The sequence below is a fragment of the Bos indicus x Bos taurus genome, chromosome 24, assembly GCF_003369695.1.
Source record: "Bos indicus x Bos taurus breed Angus x Brahman F1 hybrid chromosome 24, Bos_hybrid_MaternalHap_v2.0, whole genome shotgun sequence".
NCBI lineage: Eukaryota > Metazoa > Chordata > Mammalia > Artiodactyla > Bovidae > Bos > Bos indicus x Bos taurus.
The window spans coordinates 46579969-46601689 of NC_040099.1; the positions used below are offsets into that span (position 1 = coordinate 46579969).

Below are 21721 nucleotides of genomic sequence, written 5' to 3' on the forward strand. Positions count from 1 at the left end.
CCTCCCTGTTCTTCAGGGAGGTCACCTCACCTTCCTTAAGTGGGACAGAATGTTCTTTAAGAGTCTTCCAGGTCTAACATCCTGTAGTTTCAAGAATGGGGCCCAACTAACCACAAACAAATGGCTGGAAACTTCAGTTAACTGGAATCTGTCTCAGATGTTCCTTCCTTGGAGAAACAGGCAGAGCCCAAGAAAGGAAATCATCCACTGTCCTCCGCGGTGTTCCCTGGTTCACCACGTCCTTGGGCCTGCTTTGGCTCACTGGCTACTTCCTTGCACTGCAGACAAGCAGATAGGCTCAGAACAGCCCAAGGTTTCCCCAGTGAAGACCAGAGGCCAGAATCAAGGCCAGCACCTAGAACAGTGCTGTGCGTGGAGCACTTGTTCCGTAATGGCTCCACCAACACGAAACCCAAGCAAGGAGAAGGGGTTCTGGCCTCGATGGGGAGCCTGGGGACCCGGGACAGAGCCTGTGTGCTGTGGTCTCTCACCAGCTGGGCCTGTTGCTCTGCCTGTAAAATGAAGTGATCAGATGAAAGGTCCTGCTCCCTGTGTGCTGAGCTCTCACCACCCCTCCTCCTTCTCATTACACCCAGCATGCGGAGTCGGAATTTGTCTCTGGTCTGCCCTCCACTCCTGGAAGACAGAGATCCTGTCTTTGTCATCATGTCTTCCCAAGCCTCACCCCAAACCAAAGCAGAACAGGCTTCTGGAAATGTTTAGGTGAAGGAGGGGAGAGAGCAGGAAGGGAGGAAAGGAGAGGCAGGCTGAAGATCCTCCAGCACTGGCCTTCTATGGTTCCACAAAGCTAAATTCTAAGGCAATTCACCAACAGTGTGTATTAGGCACAGCCGCATTCATGGTGGGAATACCACAGGGAGGAGGAAAGCAATGTGAAATGACACGAGAAGCCCTTTCAGCCTAGGCACAGCTGACTTCCCAAAGCACAGGCCCTGTGGATCCACGCACGTGAAGGCCAGCAGGCTGCGCGCTGCGGGAAACCCCGCCTTCACGGTAGGACCTCAGTGATGCTGGTGTCCGAGGCCAAGACTCACTTCCGTCGCTAAGCTCGCCAGTCACATGTCAGCGCTTTCCAGTCCAGAGCCTTACGGTTCCAATTCAGGAACACGATACAGCAGGAACTGCAGTATTCAGGAACACACAGAGGGATGGATCTTATAAATAACTCCCGGTTAAAACAGAGCTGAAAATAGGGAGACAGAAGAGGAAGCAAGTCGCTAAGCACTTATTGAGTCGATAACGTTGGCTTGAAAACCTTAGTGCAAATGGCTGGTCTGGTTTATTTCCTTCTCATCAAAAAGTCAAACACAGGATTGAACCTGGAGGCACCAAGACGTGTGTGTCTGAGGATGTGTTTGAAGGGGGTGGCTCTCCTTGTTTGACAGTGTCTGAGCGAAGATCCTAACCCACAGCCCTTGCATCAGATCTCACAGCGCCACTTAGTCGGTTGGTGGAAACTCGGTTAATAATCCCTGGACCTCTCTGAGCCACTGTCCTCACAGGAAGGTCTGGCCACTCGGTTGGCCTTTTAGCTCTGAGCTTCTAGACCACATTTCATGGCTGAGGCCTGGGAATAAGAGTCAGGAACCCAAAAGTCTGAGTTGCATCTAAAGTGTGCTCACACGTTCTGTCTGTCTCCCTCTTTTCTGTTCCCAGTAGGGACTTCCTTTAGCTGCAAAGAGGCCATACGGTTTGTGCTCTTTTGGATGCTAACGCTGAGTGGAAATGTGCTTGATTCCCTTGGGACCCCCAGGGCCCCCATCTTGAGGTGTGGCCGGGGTGGGGGGCAGGTGGGGCGGTGCGCACGGAGCTGTCTCTCCCCCGCCCGCATCCCTGCCTCCCAGAGCCCACAGGACCCAAGTCTGAAGCTGAGCATCCAAGAGAGAGCCAGCCTCGGTGCCAGGCCTTCGCCCCGCCCTGCGGGCCGGCGAGGAAGAGCGTGGCTCCGTGTGCCGGGGGTGCTCCGTGTGCCGGGGGTACCCGTGTGCCAGGGGGGCCGGCAGAAGGGCCACGCCGCCCTCAGCAGCAACTGCAGGTGCCCGTGTGCACACGCAGGATGCCGCGGCTATGCAGGTGCAGGAAGTTGAAGATCTCCGAGGGCATGGCGTGGAAGCCGGGGCGGGGCTTGACGTTGTCGTAGTAGTGGTGGGTGATGTACAGGCCCGAGGGGTTCATGGGGAAGGCCCAGAAGCCGAACAGGTGCACCTCCTCGCACAGCTCGAGCGCCGCAGTGGCCAGGATGAGGCCGGTGCTGATGCGCTTGGCGCGCACCCCGAGGCTGAGCCAGTAGCGCGACACGTTGACCAGGTACTGCGGGTGGAAGTAGTACACGGCCTGCGGTGACTCGAAGTCGTCCAGCACGTACTTGACGCGGATGGACACGTCGGTGTTGCGCGTGTTGTAGAAGGCGGGCAGCAGCACCGACGCGTTCTCGTACAGCTGCAGCACGCGGTAGAAGGGCCGCCGCCACTTCTCCAGCTTGTGGAACCTGGCGGGGTGCGCGCACAGGGTGAGACGGGGCCCCGGGCCCTCGCTGGCCCACCCCTGCTCCCTGGGCTCTTCGCAAAGGACTGGGGGGGTCTCTCAAGGCCGCCCCCCACCTCCTCGCCTCCTTTGATCTCAGGCACTCAGCAGATGAATGTCCGCTTTTCTCCGGCACAGTTGTAGTTTTCTAAGAGGGTGCAGGAGAGGGCAGTCTGGACCCAAAGGGACAAGTACCTGGTGTGTGACTGCGGCAGGTTGGGGTGGGGGTGGGGTGCGGTTGCTGGGGGGAGGGTAATCCTTAACCCACACGGATGAGAGTTCCCGGGTGGGCTCAAAGGGGAAGTGGAGGAGGGAGGCCTTCCCTAGAGCCCCCCTCGGGACACCCCCCTGGCCTGCCTTCACCAAGGTCCCTGGGGATGGACACCAAGCCAGCCGCTGGCCCCCGGAGCCCTTCCTTCACCACAGCCCCTCCCTAACCTTCTCTCTACAGTAAACAGCCCTCCTCCCAGCTGGTTCCGTCACCAACCCTGAGTGGCCTCCTCTCTGAATGCTGACTCTGTAAAGGTTGTGGGCATCTGTCCCCATTTAACACCTCCCCCTCCTCTTCCCCGTCTCCTGACCTGGAGGTGTGACTGTGCCCCACTTTGGAGTTTTAACACCTTAACCCCTCCCCCAGGCTTCCCAGACAGACCCCAGCACGGAACCGCCGGGGGAGGTGGTGCCTTGAGGTCTTTGCCGTAGGTTTCTCCCCAGTGTCACATGGACACTCCCTGTAGGGAGACGCCTGCCCTCTTCACCCACTGGAAGGCCCTCTGGTTCATCTCTAGGGGAAGATCGTCTAGATCAGCGCTGTCTGAGAGAAACATCAGGCAAGCCACAAATGTAATTTTAAATGTTCTAGGAAGCACATTTAGATAAGTAGAAAGGATTAGGTGAAATTAATTTTTACAATAGATTTTATTTAACCTGATATACCCCCATACTATCATTTTAATGTTATCAATATAAAAGTGTAATGAGGTGTGATTCACCCTCTTTTTCATAGTAAATATTTTAGAGCGAGGGTGTGTTTTGCACTTAGAGATGGTACATCTCAATCTGGATGGTGCCCGGTGGCCATGTGTGATGAATAGCTACTGTATCAGACAGGACTGGTCTAGAAAGAGGGCTACTGACCTCTCTGTGATGATGCTGGGGTTCACGGTGACCACGTCTGTCTTCACCCCTACATCCATGGTGTACTTCTCTGAGATGGGGGGTAGGTTGCACCTGCAGAAGAGATAAAGTGGTCCGACTGCATGTCATTCTAGAGGGAGCTGGGGAGCTGGGGCGTGGGGAAGAAAGGGATGGTGATCATTTGGGCAGAGGAACAGAGAGGAAACCAGCTGGGTGGACTCTTCGTAGCCTGGGCATAGAAGGGCAAGTTCAACCCCTTCCCTCACCAACCCTGAGTGGCCTAATTGTTGTAGATCCCCAACCCATGAGATGATTGCAGCCTCAACCCAAGTTTGTTCGCTTTAACTCTTATTTTCAACCTATCTTCTTTACTTAAAGAGGTAAGCTAGAATCCCCAAAGAGATAAGAGGGGGTTTTACATGAGGAAGAAGAAATACATGGACAGGTGTCTAACTTAGGTAAGGCCACAGTGAAGCTCATACTGGTGTCAGCCACAAGGCCACCCTTCCAGAAGAGGGGAACCCAACCAGGGAGGTAGCTGCCCAGACGACCTCACTAACAGCTCTGCATGCCCCTGTGAGTCCTCAGTGTCTTCATATCTGGTATGTCATTTGCTCCCATTTTACAGATGTGGAGACTGAGGACCTGACAGGTTCGACCCCTTGCACAGGACGGAGCTGAAGGGGAAAGGGACAACCCAGAGCATGAGGATTCTCAGGGGTGGGAAGTGGGGATTAAAAGGGCAGCATTACAGGGTGGGGCACCAGAAAGGGTGGGCATGGAGGAGGAGGGGTGTGGGGGTAGAAGAGGCAGGTGCAGACCCAAGGTGATTCCTACCGGAAGACAAAGTCAGCACTGTTGATCTCCCTCCCGCAGCGGCTGTTCTTTAGGATGCCCCCGTTGCCCACCACCGCACACTTCTTAAACTGGGACCGATAGTAGGGCATGTCCTGGGGAGACAGGGGCAGAGCTGTCAGAGGTGGCGCCATCCCTGCCTTCACCTGTGCCCTCCCCTCTGTACCCACATCCACCTCCACACCCACGGTCCCACGAGACAGCTTTGTAGGGAACATGGGAGAGAAGTGGCTGTTCCACTTTGCAGATGAAAAGAGATTAAAAGCCGCCTCAGTTCCACACGCAATTACGAATGAGCTGGAACCAGAAGCTAGGTCTCCACAACCTTCTTCAATAAGCCCTGGAAGTCCCCAGTTTCGAATAAGAAGAGCATTCAGTTGTGTCTGCCCTGTTTGCCTTTGCTTTCCCCAGTGTCTGGAAACTCAGCTTCCTTGACTTCTAGTCCATATATTCTATGCTTCCCTGGTGGCTCAGATGGTAAAGAATCTGCCTGCAGTGCAGAAGACCCAGGTTTGATCCCTGGATCGGGAAGATCCCCTGGAAAAGGGCATGGCAGCCCACTCCAGTACTCTTGCCAGTGACTAACACAGACTCTCTGGGGGTGACAGCAGTGGAGGGGAGGGGCAGGCCACCAGGGGCCAGGGCCCTAAATCTGGCCCTGAAGTCCTTCAGCTCCATGGGGAGGCACAGAACTAGGACAAAGAGGTCATATAGACCAGCACGGATGCCAGGACTTGGCAGCAGCAGGGACAAGAGACTGGAGTTGAGCAAGCAAAGCCACTTCAGGGGAGCGGTGAGAGCCAGCGACCCTGGGATCTCTGCAGAGAAAGCGTGTTGAGCACAGGGGAACCCAGGACCTACCCTGGTGATGATGCACCCGCGGGGGGCACTGAGAAGGAGCATCCCACAGCACTCTGACCTGATCACACCTCAGCTGGCAGGGCTGCCTGTGTTTGGGCACTAGATGCCCACAGAGGCTCCCTGGGCCTGCCTTCCAGGGGACCACAGGCAAATAGGCAGGAAAAAGCAAATACTAGCCTGATTAAAAGACCTAGTTCTGCCATGTCCCCAGTCTAGGCCTCGAGGCAACCCGAGGCAGGTGGGACCAGGCAGGCTCAGGGAAGGAGTGTAGACCTGGAGTCAAGGGGTGACCAACCATCCCAGGTGGCCCAGGACTGGGGCACTTTGTTTGGGATGCAGGACTTAGACTCAGTCAAACTGGGAATGGCTGGGGCAAACTAGGGTTGGGCACCCCAGTTAAGGGACCCAACTCAAACCTGGTTTTGCACCACAGTGAGTTGAGGGAGCCATGGGCAAGTTTTTTTGAACTCTCAGTGACTTGGTTTTGTAATTTTCGTAAAATTTGTTACGAATTAAATTTTGTAATTAACAAAATCCAGATAGTAATGTATATTTCCTGCGATTCAGTGAGATGACATAAAGCAGAATTGCTCAGCTCGGCAGTACTGATATTTTGGACCAGAGTGAGTGACTTTCACGTTCACTTTCATTCCTTGCTGTGGGGGCTGACTGCGCACCGCAGGAAGCCTAGTAGTATCTCTGGCCTCCTACACCCAGTCAGGATGACCAAATGAATCTGACTGAACCCAGGTCTCCCCCATGGCAGGCGGATTCTTTACCAGCTGAGCAACCAGGGAAGCCCAAGAATACTGGAAGTGGGTAGCCTACCCCTTCTCCAGTGGATCTTCCCAACCCAGGAATCAAACCAGGATCTCTAGGGAAGCCAAAAGCATCTCCAGACATAGGCAATGTCCCCACCTCCCTGCCCCACTGGTGTGGATGAAAAGCTCACCCAGTACCTGGCCCAAGGGTGAGGGCATCAGGTGCTTATTATGGGATGGCCCTGACACTGGAGACTGCTGGGTGGCTTTCCTCCTAGCTCACCCCAGCTGGCCAGCCCCACGTGAGAGCAGCCCCGGTCAGCACCTGGGGCCTCCACTGAGACCAGCTGCCATACAGGCATCATGGAAGATCCCACAATTTTCAGTGGGATTGAAAATACAATGGGATCACCAGCAATTAAGCTAACTCTAAAGGAGACACTGTACCCGTCTGCGGAAGACTGTCCTTCTTGGCACATTTTCCCTGGAGGGACAGGCTCCCAGGACTAGGACAGAGGAAACAAGGACATCTCACGGCCAGTGCGGGAAACTGCAGTGTTTGACTTTGCCCAGAGAGAGAATAAAACAAAGCCATCTTTGGAGAAATGACCAAAAGCGTTCTGTGTTTTATGTCAGTGTTCCCCACACTTCTGAAAATCAGAAACCACCTGCATACTTTCTGGAAGTATACATCCTTGGCTCCATCCCAGAACCACGGAATCAGAATCTTCAGGGTCACGGTAGGAGCCTGAGAAGCTGCATATTTTTTGAACTCAAAGAAATACTCACCTTAGGGGAAGTTCAGATAATACGTCTACATCACATGCTCTAGTCCAGGGGGTGGTAAATTACAGCCTGCAGGCCACACCTGACTCACCACCTATGTCTGCACAGCCAGTGGGCTAGGAATGGATTTTATATTTTTTAAGGATGGGGAAAAAAATCAAAGGAATATTTTGTGATGTCTAAAACGTATAAAATTCAAATTTCAGTGTCTGACAGGAATCAGGTGTCATTGGGACCCAGCCACAGTCCTGTGCTTACTCCTGTCTGTGGCTGCTTCATGCTAGAATGATAAAGGTGAGTGGCTGTGACAGAGACCATATGGCCCGCACATTTGGCCACCGCTGCTCGCCTTCCAGCCCTTCCCCATGGCCCTCCTTGCATCCATATGTCGTAACCGAGCTGTGTGTCAGCCACTGGTGTTACCTGCATGTTCACCTGCTGTCACCAGCCTCACGTTCCCGGCCTTGCAAGACCCGCCTCGTAAAGACGGCTCGAGTCCCATCATCCTCCAGCACTGCAGTGGGAGGGGGTGTTTGACACCTCTCCAGCCCCGGCTCCTCCTGCAGCACTGCCCTATCCACCCCCAGGCCCAGTCATACCAGTGCACTCTGGTGTGCACAGCAAGAATGCAGGGAACCCCGGGCTTTCTTTCATTAGCTGTCCCAGAAGCAAGGCAGCCCAGTCCTTCACATTTCATCCAGCAAGACCTGAACACACCCCTTAACCCCCAGCCACGCCAGCAGGTCTACAAACTGGACCCACTACGCCCTGCCCTGGGCCAGAGTGCTCCAGGAAGTGCCTGCAAACATGCATGGAACCATCCCCTTCAGGAGGTAACCATCAAAAGAGCTGAACATACAGCACAGAGTACCTTCTCCAAGAGTCTGGTGCAACGATCAGGCCAGAAGTGAATGCCTGTGCCTGTGTTCTGTGGTCTGAGCCACTGGCTCATATGGGTCCCTCATTCTGTGGTCCCCCTGGCCAGGGTGGGGGAAATGCACCAGGCCTGAATGAACAGCCTCCCTCCAGGCTTCTTGTGTGTAAAGGAAAAAATAATAATAAATGTCTCTCCTGTTTAAGTGTCTGATATTTTAGGTTTTCTGTTCTAAGAAGCCAAAACTATATCAAGTCCAAACTCCACTGTTACAGACAGGGAGAGTGAAGCCTGGCAAGACAAAAGGACTGCCCAAGGTCAGCCACTACGAGGTCAACCTTGCAGTGCCTTGCTTTGTATGGTTGTGATTTCTTGTGCACACAATCTTTGCATGTATGTTTTTGCTCTTGTGCCTCCCTCGGGTGGGGAGCAGATGCTTACTCTTCCACCCAGATAGCTTCAGGATGTTCTTTGCAAGCAAGGCAATAATCAACACTTTACAACCACTTTCTTGCCAAAAGTCATTCAAATAACAGCCAGTATTATTTGGCATTCAGTGTACTCAGGACATCCAGGAACCCCAGAGGACAGTCTACTGAGCCTAAGAGAATGGCCAGCCAAGCCCAGGACCACTGAGTACAGGAGAACAGCAGAGTGATTGCCATGCCACACGGGCACAGCCACAGAAGGCCCCACGGAGTCAGCTCCATGCCCACCCAGACTACCCTGCCCGAAGCAGCACCTTGGGAAACATGCGGAAGATCTCCTGGTTGATGTGGTAGATGCCGCTAGTATCCACCTCATACTTGAGCTTCGTCCCCAGGGGCGTGTTCTTCTGGGTGGTGAAGAGGAAGGAGGGGGCATTGCAGCACCTGGACAGAGTGGACCTGCCGGGCAGGAGACGGACAGGAAGAGAACAGTGACACGGGCCAGAGAACAGAGGGGTCTCAGAACTGAGGCCCTCTGGGGAGGCCGGGGAGCACCATCCTTTCCTACCCACCCCTTCTCACCCCTGTTCATGTGTCCCTTTCTTCAGAACCCCTCCCAATGCCCCAGCCTTTCAGGGTCCAGCCAGGTCTCCCTCCATAAGCTCCTGGCTGCCCTGTACCCATTGGCCTCCAAAGTCCCAGAGCACAGACTGGGTACCACTTGCTTTATCCTCTGTCAACTCCCTCTTCACTTGAATGAAAGTCCCTGGGTGGCCAGGACCCTGCCTGTCAGGATTCTGCATAATGTCAGACATATGGGTGTCAACAAGCAGGTCCTGCCAACCCTGGGTGAAGCATTCCCACGTCAGCTTTCACAAGAGCCACCAAGGCTTCTACTACTTCCCAGAAACACTTCCTTACCCAGCTCTAAGGGAAAACCCAGGGATGGGAGCTCTTCCTTGGTTCTTGTCCCCCATAATTAACTCTAGGCGAGGCTAACCCTACCTGATGGTCAAAAAGCAACACACACACGGTCAACAGAAATGAGCCGTTTCAGTGACTTAGAAACTGTCTCAGGGATAGGGAGGGGTCAGAAATTGGATGGTGGGTTGATACTGGGTGACTTCTTGCAGAAAGTGGAACCTGGCTTTCAAAAGGTTTGGGGAGTTCATGATTTAAAAAAAAAAAAATCCCTCTGGTTTTCACTGACAAAGACACTCAAACATGAGCTACAGAAGGGGTTAAAGCTCAGACAACGCAAGCAGGCTTAAAAAATAGCCTCCGAGGGAGCGTGGGGCTAATGAGGCAGGCTTGGGAGCCAGCCAGGCTGGAGAAGCCTGGTTTTCTCTTCTCTGCAGCTGGTGTTCCGCCTGGCACTGCATTCTCCCAAATGTGCCTGCAAGGCTTGGTGATGGGGTCAGATCCTAGACACGGCCTGCTCCTCTATTCTCGGGACCCGAGTCCCACCCTGGCTACAGAGGGGCTGGATTTGACAAAGGATGCCAACTGTCCCTGTCTCACTTTGGGGGCTATGAGAGCACGCAGATCCACTTTCTCCAAAAACAGCAGCAGTGGGCCATGATACACTTCCTCCCCACAACACTGGCTCTGGGCACAGTTATACCCAGCCTCCTGGTGGCCCTGGGCGGAATGGAACACCGTCTCCATGGAGCCCGGATGTTGACTACTAACCAAAGGTGAGGACAAGCTTTCTGTAAAGTCCATGCTGAAGGTCTGGGATGGAAACCTGAGTGCCAACCTGGCATCGAGAGGCCTGGCTTCTAGTTTCTGCTCTGCCTTCACCAGCTGTGGGGCTCGGGGTAGGTCTGCTCCCCTCACTGGGCCTCGGTTTCCTCATCTGTAGGATGCAGGGCTGACTCTTCTGACCCCGTGTAATCCTGTGACTCCAAGCTTCCAAAGCCCAAGAAGGGTATACACAATATTTTTTGTGACTGTCTCTCTTGCAGAGACTTCACAGGGGAGCTCAATTGGCTGCTGGCCATAGGGAGTAATCTTTCCTGGGGAGGGTTGTGACTGAGGCTTTCCAGAGAGAAGGCCAGAGGCCTGGTGAGGCAGGAGCCAGCAGTCAGCATTTCAAAGCAGCATCTGGCTGGTCCATCTTGTCAGCTCACTGGTAAGAATCCCAATGAGGGAGACTGACTCATATTAACCAAGCTCACGAGTGACTGATATATAAACCAGGATGCAAGTGTGTCCATTTGCAAGCAGTAGGGGAGGGGAGGGCCTCTGTTACAGGATTCCTTTCCTAGAACTGGAATGCTCACACCTGTGTTCCAGCAGCACATTCCCCCACCCCGCCCCACTGCACCAGGTTCTTACACCTCAGTTTAGAATCTCACCATCAGTGAGGTTGTAATGAGAGCAAAGGGGGAAGACCACCTGGCCTCGAAGCTTTTCCCATTTAGAGCATGGCAAGACCTGATGTCACTTCTCTCTCCCACACCTGGAACCACACCCCCATCGCCAGAAGGGGCTCAGCTCTCAGAGCCTCCCCCCACATGGTGCTGGCTAGTCCCTGCCAAAGGCTCCCACAGTATCCCAGTTTTCCTCCTGCCACGTCATCTCCCGTGGCTTCGTTATTTCCTTAGATGTGTGACTCCCACTGATGATGTTTCCGTGCCGCTCTCAGCCTGGACAACATCCTCTGGCATCTCAGGACCTCACTGACCCTGTCCATTGCTCACCAGTGTGCCCTCGGTGTGCCTGGGCCTCCCCATCACACACCACCTGCAATAAGGCTTCATCCTAAAGGTGCAACTGGGGTTGCATTGACATCACAGATCTTGGACCTGCTCCCTGCACTCCACATCTATGATTTGTGGGTCTCTGCAACAACTGTTGAGCCTCAGCTGGGCTTCTGCAGTCTCAGGGAGGCCTCTGGTTAGGGGCTGCTGGTACCTGCAGCACATTTCTAAAACATGCCACTTAATGCTGCCTTTAGACTTGGCCCAGAACTGCAACAAACTGAAAGAAATGACATACAGAAAATACAAAACACTCAGTGTTGTTTGCTTTTCACAGCTTCCCATGTAGGATTCCTTCATGCAGATGGCTCCTCAGCACATTCAAACTACGACCCGAGTTGCTGAAATCCAGTTTATACACACATTCCCAGGATCCTATCAATTCCATTCAATAAAGTCTTCTTGCACTAAAAGCATACCAGAAACCCCCAGAATTTTAGAGTGGAGCAGACCCTACAGCTCGCCACTAATCACAGAGACTGGACATCTATTAGCTTCTTAGCTCTCAAAGACAGGAGAACACTAAGATACAGTTCTTTTCTCCTGGGAGCTTACAATCTGTCAATTTCAGTTAGAGAGCAGCTCAAGAATAAGGTATAGCCGTGCTCCAATGGCTGGTCTAGGCTGTATGAGCCCAAGTGCTCTGAGAGGGAGAGTGCTGCTGAGTTTGAGCAGCTGCCCCATGGGCAGGATGGGGAGTGGAGTGAAGCCGTGGAAGATGCGTAAGGAGCCTTAATGCACAGGCCAGCTGGAGACCTCGTGCATCTCACCTCGTGGTCAGGGTCTGTACTGGAGACGACAGCACCAACCACGTGCCGGTGCTGCCAGGACTAAGGGCAGGAACACGGGGGGCAGTGCTCCGCAAGATGCCAGCCTCAGCCTGTGTTCTGAGTCAGAACCTCCCCACTCCCAGGTTCCAAAGCCCAATCAGGTCTAGTGCCGGGGAAAATGCCCCTGGGGGCTGGCCTAGCAGGACAAGGGAGATCTGAAGAGGTGGCCAGGAGAACCACACGCGTGGAAGGGCTGGGGAGGACAGACGAGTCATAGATACTTGAACTGGTTGGCTTCAGAGATGTTCATCGCCCATTTGCACATCTGGAGGCTCTTCCACCTGTCGAACAGCTCCGACTGCTTCACCCTTGGGAGTAGAGGACAGAGAGTGCATGAAAGGGCCAGGCTGGACACAGTGTCACCATCCCCAAACACGCTCCCTTCCTGACCCCCCTTATGCCAAGTCCTGGGCTAGTCCTTCGTATTCACTGTATTTTCTAATTTGCAAAACCCTTGATTCTCTGGCATCTGGAGCCTGGTGAACTCCTGGAGATAGCAAACCACCCTCCAGCAAGCCTGCCTTCCATGCACACACCAACCAATCCAGAGTCCACACCCTCAACCACCTCCTTTATGAATGGAGCCGCTAGCCCCCTGCCCTCATCAGCCCAGAGCTAGGGATCAAACAACCAGGGGCAGTCCCTACGCACTGAGCTCATTGAAATCATGCAAACTAGCCAATCCTAAACCTTTTCATCCCACCTTGTCCATTCCTTCCCAAGAAAACCACAATAAAGGGTCTCACCCATGCTTTCCCCTTGCCCCTCCTGCCTCCTGACCAGTCCTGTGCTTCCCCATGCATCCCTGAGTGGCATGCCATGCCTCCTGTCTCTAGGGATCTGTGAGCACAAGAACATGCTCCTTCACGATAGTCCTGTGTGTCCATGTGTCTTACTACATGTAATCAAAATGAATCTGGGTACATTTCAAAACATCCTTCTTCAAATGCCTGCTACACAGGCCTGCACGATTCTCCAAGGAACATCTGTCTATAGAGGGTGTGAGACCACTTTCTTAAGGTCTGTAGATCACCCCACACTGCGCTCAGCACACAGTAGGGCTGACTGCAAGGGCACAATGCCCCTCTCTTTCTCTTTTCCCAAGGACAGATCACAATTTCCAGTGACTGAGAGGAAGAGAGGAGAAAACCTTTGTCTGGACAACCTTCTGTTAAACTGAGCTGTCGTGATGATGCTCACTCACAGCCCCCTGCACTCCCCTTTGTGTAAAACCTATAACTTGTCATTACTTCTGCCTGACCATTCCCACTAAATAGTAAATACCGGGCCAGGGTATCAGGCCTGACTGTGTCTCCAGTGCTAAGGCTCATAGCAGATGAGCAGTAAATATTTGTTGAGTACATCAATAAGTTAATGAATGAATCAATAAGTCTGAGCTCAAATAAAATCTATAAATGTTATTAAATTCCTCAATGTGGCAGGATCTAGAGATACTGTGGTGAACAAAGCAACCCCCTGCCTACATAGACCTTACACATGGGAAGCAGATATGTGGGATACTACACAAAAAGCACAAACAATAAAAGCAGAAATAGACAAGCGGGACTCCATCAAACTAGAAAGCTCTGCACAGCAAAGGGAATAATCAACAGAGCAAAAAGACAACCTACTGAACGGGAGGAAATATTTGCAAACCACGTATCTGATAAGGGGTTAATATCCAAAATACATAGGAACTCCTACAAAGCAATAGCAAAAAAACAAAGACCCGATTTTCAATTGGGCAAAGGACTTGAAAAGACGTTTCTACAAAGAAGACATACTAATGGTCAATACCAATAATCATCATGGAAACGCATAGCAAAACCACAGTACAATATCACATCATGCTTATTAGAATGGCTATTATTAAAAAAAAAAAGATGATAAGTATTGGCAAGGATATAGGGAAAAGGGAACCCTCCTATACTGTTGGTGGGAATGTAAAATGGTATGGCTATTAGGGGAAAGAGTATGGAGATTCCTTAAAAAATTAATAATAGAAATACAATATAGTCAGCAATCCCACTTCTGGGTATATATCCAAAAGAACTGAAATCAGAATTTTAAAGAAATGCTTACCCCGCTATGTGCATCGCAGCATCATTCAGAATAACCAGGATATGGAAACAATCCAAATGCTCACTGATACATGAATGGATAAAGAAAAGGCATTCTATACATACAATGAAATATTGCTAAGTCACTTCACTTGTGTCTGACTCTGAGCGACCCCATAGACGGCAGCCCACCAGGCTCCCCCGTCCTTGGGATTCTTCAGGCAAGAACGCTGGAGTGGGTTGCCATTTCCTTCTCCAATGCATGAAAGTGAAGTCGCTCAGTCGTGTCTGACTCCTAGCGACCCCATGGACTGCAGCCTACCAGGCTCCTCCGTCCATGGGATTTGCCAGGCAAGAGTACTGGAGTGGGGTGCCATTGCCTTCTCCCAATGAAATATTAGGAAGCCTTAAAAAAGAAGAAAATCTTGCCATATGTGACAACTTGGATGAATCTGGAGGACACTATCCTCAGTGAAAAAGCTAGTTGCTGAAGGACAAATACTGCATGATTCTACTTGCATGAGGCAACTAAAACAGTCACTCTTACAGAAACAGAGCAGAATGATAGATGCCGGGGCTCCAGGAAGGAGTAATGAAGCTTTGTTATAAAGTTTCAGTTATGTAAGATGAATAAGTTCTAGAGATTTGCTGTAAAACTTAGTGCCTATAGTTGACAATGCTGGGCTGCACACTTAAAATTAGAGGGTAGGTCTCGTGTTAAGTATTCTTATCACAACCAAACAAACAAACAAACCCAGATATACAATGCCATATCAGGGAGTGCTGAGTGCTACAAAGACAAATGAAGTAAGAGGCTACAAGGATAATATATTGTTCAATACACGGAATAAAGACAATCCTGTATAATAACTAGAAATGGTGTATAATTTTTAAAATTTAATACAATACACTATATTGTATACTTGTAACATATAATATTGTATACCAACTATACTTCAATCAAAAAAAGAAAAAAATTTTCAAAAAGAAAAATGAAGCAGGGATAGAAAAGTGAGTGCTTCAGATGAGTTGATCCAGGAAGGCTTCCCTGAAGAGGGGAACTGTGCACAAAGAACTGAAATTATGCAGGAGTGAGCCACACAAATATCTAGGAAAGGAGTATTCTAAACAGAGAGAAAAGTGAGTGCAAAGGCCCTGAGGCAGGAACCTGCCCTGCAGCTTTAGCCAGAAGGATCTCTTCATCTCATCCGGACGTCTTCCTTCCAGCTTTCCCAAACCTCCCATAGCAGCTCTTGCCTCTTGAGCTCGTGTGACATAGAAGGAGAGGGGCCATTACACAGTGGCACCCTCACTCACACTGCCGCCCTCCCTTGCTCCCTGTTACCCACAGGTCCCCAGCACAGCACCCTGCTTGGCCAATGCCTCAACCACCTCCTGAAAAACACAACCCTGGCAACACTGCAGGCTGGGGTCCCGCGTTCAAGTCTTACCAGTGTCCAGACCCCATTCTCTGTACCGCCAAAGGCCTTGTCACACACTAGACCAAGATCTGGGCCTGGACACATAGCCTGGAGTCCTGGTTTCATTCCCAATTGTCAATATGACCTCAGACAAGTCATTTACTCTCTGAGACTCAGCTGCTTTATCTGTAATACAGATATAATAACCTCTGCCCTGAAGATCTCAAAGATCAAATGAGATCTTTGTCAGAAAGATCAAATGAGATAATATGTATAAAATATTTTGTAAATTGCTTTACAAATGCAGAGATCACCTTTACCTTAAAGATGAAAGGTTAATCCCAGGCACTTAACCCCTTTCTCCCAAGATATGACTATTTTCCAGAAGAGGAATAAAAAAAGACTAGATTGTCCTGAGAACAATCTAAAAAAAAGAGTTCTTGTGGGGGAAAAAAGGTCATTAGAAAAGTTGGAAGGTGAAGTCAAGGAATTTTCTCAGAACATAGAAGCAAAAGGCAAAGAGAGGAAAGATAAGATGAGAAGCTATTCAAGGAGCAATCCAGAGGCATACAACTCTTAGAGGTACCAGAAAGAAGACAGGAACAAAACTGGAGGAGGAAATATAAAGAAACCCAAGAGAAAGTTCAAGAGTTTGGAGTGAGCTCTGGAGTAACAGGTCTCCGCGAGTGTGTATCCTGAGGCCCAGGTTCTGATATTCCAGAACCATCATGACCTGTAAAGACTCAGACAGAAGGAAACAGGTCACATCCAAAGGAAAAAGGAGTACCGTGTGCTCAACAGAGTAAAAAGACAACCTACTGAACGGGAGGAAATATTTGCAAACCACATATCTGATAAGGGGTTAATATCCAAAATACATAGGAACTCCTACAAAGCAATAGCAAAAAACCAAAGACCCAATTTTCAATTGGGCAAAGGACTTGAAAAGACATTTCTACAAAGAAAGGGAATAAAGACAATCCTGTATAATAACTAGAAATGGTGTATAATTTTTAAAATTTAAATACAATACACTATATTGTACACTTGTAACATATAATAAAGATGATGGAGAAGGTCTTCAGCATTCCGGGGATGAATAATCTTCACCTAAAATGCCAACGCCACCAAATCAACAAATAAGAGAATTACATCATTTGTACACAGAAGGACTCAACCATTACCCACCACTTTGGGGGAATTTACCTGAACATGGGCAGCAGCAAATGAAGGTGTAAACCAAGAAAGAAGCAGCTGTGGGTGAATCCAATCTACGGGGCAGAGAAGGGAAGTGACAACTGTGTGACCTACCCAGAGAGTAGCCTGTCCAGGATGGATAAAGAGGATGAAGGGAAACCCTTGGGGGAATGCCTGGTTGATGAAGAGGCAGGGGAAAAAAAATAGGGCATGATAGAGACAAAGTGTTCAAAAGGAAAAAGATGACTAGAAGTTCCAGAAAAAAAAGGGGGGAGGGGGTGGAAATGTACAAGAAAGGCAATAGGAATCACTGTTTTCTGATCTTCAAATTTTAGAGTCAGCCCATAGAGAAAACCCAAGAAAGGCTTGCTGTAGTTACAGATACAACATAAATGTCATCAGCCTTGACATTCTCAAGGTAAACTCATGGACGACTAAAGCCAGATACCCTCCTCTTAACAAAGTATAGAACCAACAGATACTGCCAGTATTTGGTAGAACAAGAAATAGGTTATCTAGGCAATCTATAGATAGAAGAACTTAAAATAGCAGGACCCCTCAGCTGGGAAAAGTGGGGTGGAGGGAGTGTTTGGGCTGGGTCAGGGAGTGGAATCCTCACCCAGCAGAGCAGGACATCAGTGGACACTAAACGTGGCGACAGGGGCATGCACAGGACCGAGAGGTATGAGGTGACTCCCAGAAGAAACAGCCAAGAGTCATAAGGAGCAGGGCTGGGGGAGAGGGTGTGGGCAGAAACCGTCACTTTTTATTACTATAAACTTTGGTAGCTACTTGATTTTTCCAGCCGTGTGCAGAAGATGATGATCATCCCCTCGTCCTCCTCCTTCTTTCTTCCCCTTTTCCTCTATGGCCTCGTCTGCTCCCACCTCGGTCTCATCCACCTACTCATTCATCTAACAGACACATCCAGAACCGGGCAGGGTCAGGCAACAAGACTCAGAGAAGCATGGGTGCAAAGGAACGTCCCAGCCCAGAGAGCTGCTCCCAGCCTCTCTCCTGGTCTCTGTGAGGCTCTGTCGGGGTTCCCCAGGCCAGAAAGATGGGGAAAGGGTGGCAGGAGACACCCAGGGTGAGGTCCCAGGCATGCATGGTGCTATCTGTGTGTGAGCGCAGGCAGCATTGGTTTAAAACTAAGGAGGCCCTAGAATGGCTAAAATAAAGCATAAATAATTTTTACAAGTATCAGGGACAATGTGATTTTGCAACAAATCATCATAGAGTCATTCCTCATTGTATCTGACATTGTCAGGGAATGAGGCCCTTACCATGTGGGAGTTTTTCAGTTGACTGATTTTTACCACTGATTGGAGCAATTTTGTATCAGAATCATTCCCAGATGAATCACACACTGCCCTGTCTCTTCAGATGGAATGCCAGCTGACATGCATGTACCGGAAGGGCCTCTAGGCACATCTGTCCAGCCCCTTCCATTCGCAGATGGAGATTTAACCTTTTCCTGATGACTCAGGGTCTCCACTGTGAGCACTGCTCTTGCCTCTGGGCTGGACCACAGTGAAGCCCACAGGTGCCCAGGTGGCATCAGAACCACTAAGATCAGAGGCCAGTGTCTGGCTTTTCTGATTTCAGCTCTGGGGGAGCCCACTGACCTCAGCTTGAGGACTCAGGAAAGGAGTCACTGGGCTTGTTGCTCTCTGAAAAACAGCCTGTTTCCCCCACCACAAGGGCCCAGACTCCAGGGCCAGGAGACCACATGGAGGGCAACTGACATGAAAGAGACAGGAGGGACAAGGCCCAGAGGTCACCAGCTGGGACGGCCACTCAGCTCAGGAGACCAGAGAGGGTACCCCAAAGGCAGAGACACATAGAGCCAGACACACAGAGGCTCCATGACCATTAACACGAGTTCCTGACAAGGGACAGAGGGTGGGCACAGATGGTGGGGGGCAGGATGAGGTTCCATCACACCCCACAATGTTTGAGATTTAGGCTTGAAACAAAGAGCCCGGTGGTGATGGTGGTTTAGCCGCTAACTCGTGGCCGACTCTCACGACCCCATGAGTCCTGCCAGGCTCCTCTGTCCATGTGATTCTCCAGGCGAGAATAGGGGACTGGGTTGCCATTTCCTTCTCCAGGGCATCTTCCTGACCCAGGGATTGAACCCAGGTCTCTTGCATTGCAGGCAGATTCTTTACAGACTAAGATATGAGGGAATCCCCTTAAGGGCCCGGGGAACTTCTAACATGATCCCTCTGATAGGACTATTATGGACTGTGTTATAGCTTCTTCGAAATTCCTATGCTGAAGCCCCAAACCCCAAGATCTCAGAATGTGACTCCATTTGGAGATAAGGTCTTTAAAGAGGTGGTTAAGCTAAAATGACATCACCAGGGTGGGCCCTACGCCATTACGAGTGATGTCCTTACAATAAGAGGAAATTAGGACATGGGTACAGAGGGAAGACCCTGCAAAAGAGAGAAGACGGCCACGTTTCAGCCAAGGAGAGAGGCCGCAGGAGAAACTAACCTGCTGGCACCTTGATCTCAGACCTGCAGCCTCCAGAGCCATGAGGAAGTAAAGTTCTGTGGTCTAAGCCCCCTGGTCGGGGGTACTGTGTGGTGGCAGCCTCAGCAAACCAATACAAGGACTCAGGCAAACACACAGGAAATACATGGGGTAGAGGTGTGGGCTCTAACAGAAGGATGGCCCATTTACAGGGCCTCTCAGGCTTCCTGTCTGGATCCTGAGGTAGCCATGAAGAAACTGTCTCCATCTTATAATTTTAAAAATTAATTATTCACCCTTTGTGAACTCTTGGTTATGCTCTCAGTGCCCGGGCTTTCCAGGGGGAGACATTTAAGGGCCTAAGATCTTGGAGTTCTGAAAAAGGATCAGGCTCTCTGCTTACACCTTTGGCTCCTGACAGGGGCCCGGGCAGCCATCTTTGTCACTGAGTCACAGCTCCTCGGCAGAGCGTATCCAACGCCAACTACATCCTACTCCTCCCACCTTCCCAAGGGCCCCATGGCCCTCAGACAGAGATAAAATCTAGATCCTGGCCTGCACTGCAGGACTCACAAGCTCCAGCCCTGCCTGCCCTCCAGCAACCCTGCTCCAGCGTCCCCTCAGGCCAGTCTCAGAGCCTGGGACACAGCGGGCCCTTCCTGGCCCAGGCCTCTGCACGCACCATCCCCCTCATCTGGAATCCTCTTGGCCCAGTTAACTCCTTGCCCCCTCCACGATGTGGTCCGCACAGGGCTGGGTGGGATGGATAGACAGGGAGCACTTCCTCGGCTTCCTCTGGAAGCTTCAGGCCCTTGGTCAGAACAGGGGCCGTGAACAATGCTGCTGATCCCAGCTGGACACCTGGCCTTAACCCCAGACCCCTGGTCAGAACATGGACCATGAACAACGCCACTGATCCCAGCTGGATACCTGGCCTTAACCCCAGACCCCTGGTCAGAACAGGGGCCGTGAACAATGCAGGTGATCCCAGGTGGACACCTGGCCTTAACCCCAGACCCTCGGTCAGAGCAAGGACCACGAACAATGCTGCTGATCCCAGCTGGATACGTGGCCTTAACCCCAACACTTAGTCAGAACAGGGACCGTGAACAATACCACTGATCCCAGCTGGACACCTGGCCTTATCCCCAGAACTTTCTTGTACAACTAAGCTGATAGAGTCTGTGAATGTCAGCAAAGCTGCTGCTGCTGCTGATTCCAGAAAGGAAAGGGGCTGGGGGTTGGGGGGGAACATTCACATTTATTGAGCACCTATTATGTGTGCTGCTGTGACACGTACTTCTGGGCTATGTACCTGTGACATCATATGGAAAAACCGGAATGAACTCTGGCCAACACAATACTTTCACGTATGTTATTTACTGCAACCTAAAAGAAGGTTAATAGTGGCCCCATTTTTATAGGAAAGGAAAGACAGAGAGGTTGAATGATTTGTATAAACATGCAGAGCTGCTAAGGCCCAAGTCAGCTTTAGACCCCAAGTCTGCCTGACCCCAAGGCCCATGCTCTTTCAATTACCTGCATGATCATGTGATTATGTCAAATGGCTAAAGGAGCAGCAGCTCCTGCCTGTGGGCCTGATGGTGGTGCCAGGATCCTGTCAGGGTCCCTTGAGTCCACATTAGCGCCCAGCACTGCCTGGCTCCGATTTCTTCCACATCTGAGTGTACAGTTGCTCCTTGAACAGCACAGGGCTGTTGGGCAGCCCTTTAGGTCCACAGTTCCTCTGCATCCACAGATTCAACCAACCTCGGTGCGAGTAGCACTGCAGAGCTTACTCTAGCCAAACATTTGCATATAAGTGGATCCATGCAGTTCAAACCCGCGTTGTTCAAGGGTCAACAGTAATGGTTTTCAAGTCAACATGCATCCTGTCATGATTAACAGGGCACATATTCCTCTCAATTCCTGGCAGTCCTGTGAGTGAGTGTCCAGGATATAATGTGTCTTCCCTCGCACAGGTTGTAAAAGAGCGATGCACTGGGGTGGGGAGGGGTGGGCACAGTTCTCTTGCTATCCAGGTGCTGGTTTATGCGGACTTTCTGGAAGGATGCATGAAGATACATGGGTGGCCTCTGAGGAGGAGACTGAGGGAGGGGAGGTCTGTGGAAAGGGGGCTTCTTACTTTAGACCCTTTTGTACCCTTATGGCAGAAAGTGAAGAAGAACTAAAGAGCCTTTTGATGAAAGTGAAAGAAGAGAGTGAAAAAGTTGGCTTAAAACTCAACATTCAGAAAACTAAGATCACAGCATCCGGTCCCATCACTTCATGGCAGATAGATGGGGAAACAGTGGAAAAAGTGGCTGACTTTTTTTGGGGGGCTCCAAAATCACTGTAGATGGTGATTGCAGCCATGAACTTAAAAGATGCTTACTCCTTGGAAGGAAAGTTATGACCAACCTAGACAGCATATTAAAAAGCAGAGACATTACTTTGCCAACAAAGGTCTGTCTAGTCAAGGCTATGGTTTTTCCAGTGGTCATGTAAGGATGTGAGAGTTGGACTATAAAGAAAGCTGAGTGCCAAAGAATTGATGCTTTTGAACTGTGGTGTTGGAGAAGATTCTTGAGAGTCCCTTGGACTACAAGGAGATCCAACCAGTCCATCCTAAAGGAGATCAGTCCTGGGTGTTCATTGGAAGGACTAATTTTGAAGCTGAAACTCCAATACTTTGGCCACCTGATGCGAAGAGCTGAC

General features: G+C 50.7%; 1 protein-coding gene across 2 annotated transcripts in view; it reads right to left on the reverse strand.

Moving 5' to 3' along the window:
• Window positions 1-820: 820 nt before the first annotated feature.
• The window catches only part of ST8SIA5 (ST8 alpha-N-acetyl-neuraminide alpha-2,8-sialyltransferase 5), a 67526-nt gene continuing 46625 nt past the window's right edge, over window positions 821-21721 (reverse strand). For both annotated transcript variants that reach the window (XM_027525863.1, XM_027525862.1), the window contains 5 exons: window positions 12063-12149; window positions 8561-8705; window positions 4519-4631; window positions 3682-3774; window positions 821-2509 (listed from right to left, as the gene is read on the reverse strand). In XM_027525863.1, coding sequence (XP_027381664.1) covers window positions 2041-2509; window positions 3682-3774; window positions 4519-4631; window positions 8561-8705; window positions 12063-12149 — 907 coding nt within the window. In that variant the 3' untranslated portion in view covers window positions 821-2040. The remainder of the gene's footprint in view (window positions 2510-3681; window positions 3775-4518; window positions 4632-8560; window positions 8706-12062; window positions 12150-21721) is intronic.